The 2301-nt window shown below is 51.6% G+C and overlaps 1 protein-coding gene across 1 annotated transcript in view; it reads right to left on the bottom strand.

Annotated features, from left to right (window-relative positions):
- LOC103596804 overlaps window positions 1-2301 on the bottom strand; it is a 43631-nt gene that overhangs the window by 39892 nt on the left and 1438 nt on the right. Inside the window, 1 exon segment of the mRNA XM_008580523.1 lies at window positions 1967-2215. Coding sequence (XP_008578745.1) covers window positions 1967-2215 — 249 coding nt within the window.

The raw sequence follows: 2301 nt of genomic DNA, 5'->3' as shown, positions 1-2301 counted from the left end.
GAATTCCATTTTTTTTGAGAAACAATTCAACCCAGAACATTCAGTAAATGTCAACTATAGCGATGAGCATCTTCCCAGTAGCACATGTGTGGTCTGAAGAGCAGGTGCAGCAACACGAAGGCCAGGGGATGGTGTGGCTCACAACGGAGGGGTACTTGGTGTGAGAATGGACAGCTGTGAGCTCACTTGGTCCCCCTGAGATGCTGCGGCCACTAGAAACCTCACTGGCTTCTTGCCCTCAGCATCGCCTCCAGTGCCAGTTAAGACCCAGAGTGAGGAAAGACCTTGTGGTAGGAGAGAGAAGATCTCTACTAAGCTCTCCTCCCTGACCTGCTCCTACGAGGTGTCGTCCTCTCGCTGGACGGTAGAGCCCCACACTGGCTGTAGACACTGAGGTGGAGGATCATGCTGCCTGCTGTCCCCGGAGAAGGCTCTGCTGCAACAGTCCGTGGTGTCTGTGGACCTGCCTTTGGACTTGTTCTCTTTAGGGCCACCCTTTGGTCTGTTTTTAACAACTTTCGGGAAAAAGACTCACATAATAGAAACAGAAAGTTCTACTGAGACCTGCTTGACCACACCAGTGCATGTTACTTTTATTGTTGCAACATGGGCTCCTGTGCTTAGAATGCTGCTGGGTACTGAGTCAGAGAAGAGACTCTAAGGGGCTCTAAGGGGCTCACAGTCCAGCAGGGGCAGAGGGGGGTGGGGGAGACAGGCAACCAGACACACCATTACAAGAGTGTGTTATATATGTTAGAGACAGGTGAACATGAGAGCTAGGGGAACACAGAGAGGGGCCCCAAACCCAGCTTGGTGAGAGGAGGGGAATGCCCCAGGGAAGTGGTGCCTGCTGCGCGGAGCAGCTGGGCGGTGGAGAGGAGGAAACAATCCAGTCTAGCAGGTAGCAACCGTGGGGGTAGAGAGAGCAGGCACATTGCAGAGACCGTGAGGCAGGCCTCATGAGTGGCAGGAATTGGTGGGCAAGGAGGCCTCACCTGGTCCCCAGGTGCATGTGCATTTCAGCAGAGGTTAGCAGTTGTTCAGGTTTCAAACTGCTTCTCTTCAAAAACTGTAAGAGCAGCGAAGGTCCTGGTGAAAAGACAACTAGCTTTTCTTTTGGTGTATTACCTGCAAAATCACATGATACTGTGCTGAGTTTTACCCTAGGGTCAAGCTGACTGTGGGTCAAATGACATCTCCAAGGGATATCTCTTGCTGTCTTTCTGCCCCTGACACTAGCATCCAGTGAGGTTCTATTGTATACAGTTTCCATTTTGTGGGACTCCATAGAAAATTAGNCAGGCCTCATGAGTGGCAGGAATTGGTGGGCAAGGAGGCCTCACCTGGTCCCCAGGTGCATTTGCATTTCAGCAGAGGTTAGCAGTTGTTCAGGTTTCAAACTGCTTCTCTTCAGAAACTGTAAGAGCAGCAAAGGTCCTGGTGAAAAGACAACCAGCTTTTCTTTTGGTGTATTACCTGCAAAATCACATGATACTGTGCTGAGTTTTACCCTAGGGTCAAGCTGACTGTGGGTCAAATGACATCTCCAAGGGATATCTCTTGCTGTAACACAAAATAACCAGTGCTGTCTTTCTGCCCCTGACATCAGCATCCAGTGAGGTTCTATTGTATACAGTTTCCATTTTGTGGGACTCCATAGAAAATTAGTCAAGGAACTCCCCCGACTGCCAGGTGGCTTGAAATATATCATTAGGAATAGCTGTGTGGGAAGAAACAATATTTTTAGCAGTGGGTAGGAAGTGTTACTGAAATATGACTTATCTGACATTATGGAACGTAGAATCATCAGTTCAAGCTAGATGGTACATCAGTAACTGTAACCCCATTGGGGACTGAGACCAAGGGTATGGGGGCTGGGATTCAGCAGCAGCATATTTCTCTTTGCGTGTTATTAAACAGTACTGCACCTGTCTCAGGTACAGCGTTACCAGAAACTATTCTTTGCCTAGTACTGCCTCAGTGTTAACTCCGAGAGTGAGTTTACAGACTCCTGGTGGAGTTCGGGGCGTCGGGTTGGTCCATCTCTGACTGAAGGATCCTGGAATGGCCAGGTCTGTGCAGGGGCCACTGTGAGGGCTGCTGAGGCGGTGGCGGGGAGGCATGTGCAGTGGGCCCAGCAGGACACAGGCCCCGTGGAGCGCAGGCCCAGCTGCCAGCGCCCGGGCTGTCAGCGCAGGCTCCCAGGGTGCACAACCTGCAGGGGCAGACACAGGCCTGGTGGAGGGAAAGGCCGGGCTCTGTGAAGGTGCATTGCCTCGGCCAAGCCCACGGGGAGCCCTG

Source organism: Galeopterus variegatus, unplaced genomic scaffold (assembly GCF_000696425.1).
Source record: "Galeopterus variegatus unplaced genomic scaffold, G_variegatus-3.0.2 Scaffold2119, whole genome shotgun sequence".
Taxonomy (NCBI): domain Eukaryota; kingdom Metazoa; phylum Chordata; class Mammalia; order Dermoptera; family Cynocephalidae; genus Galeopterus; species Galeopterus variegatus.
The sequence above is the reverse complement of the archived record's forward strand: the minus strand, read 5'-3'. Positions and strand labels throughout refer to the sequence as shown.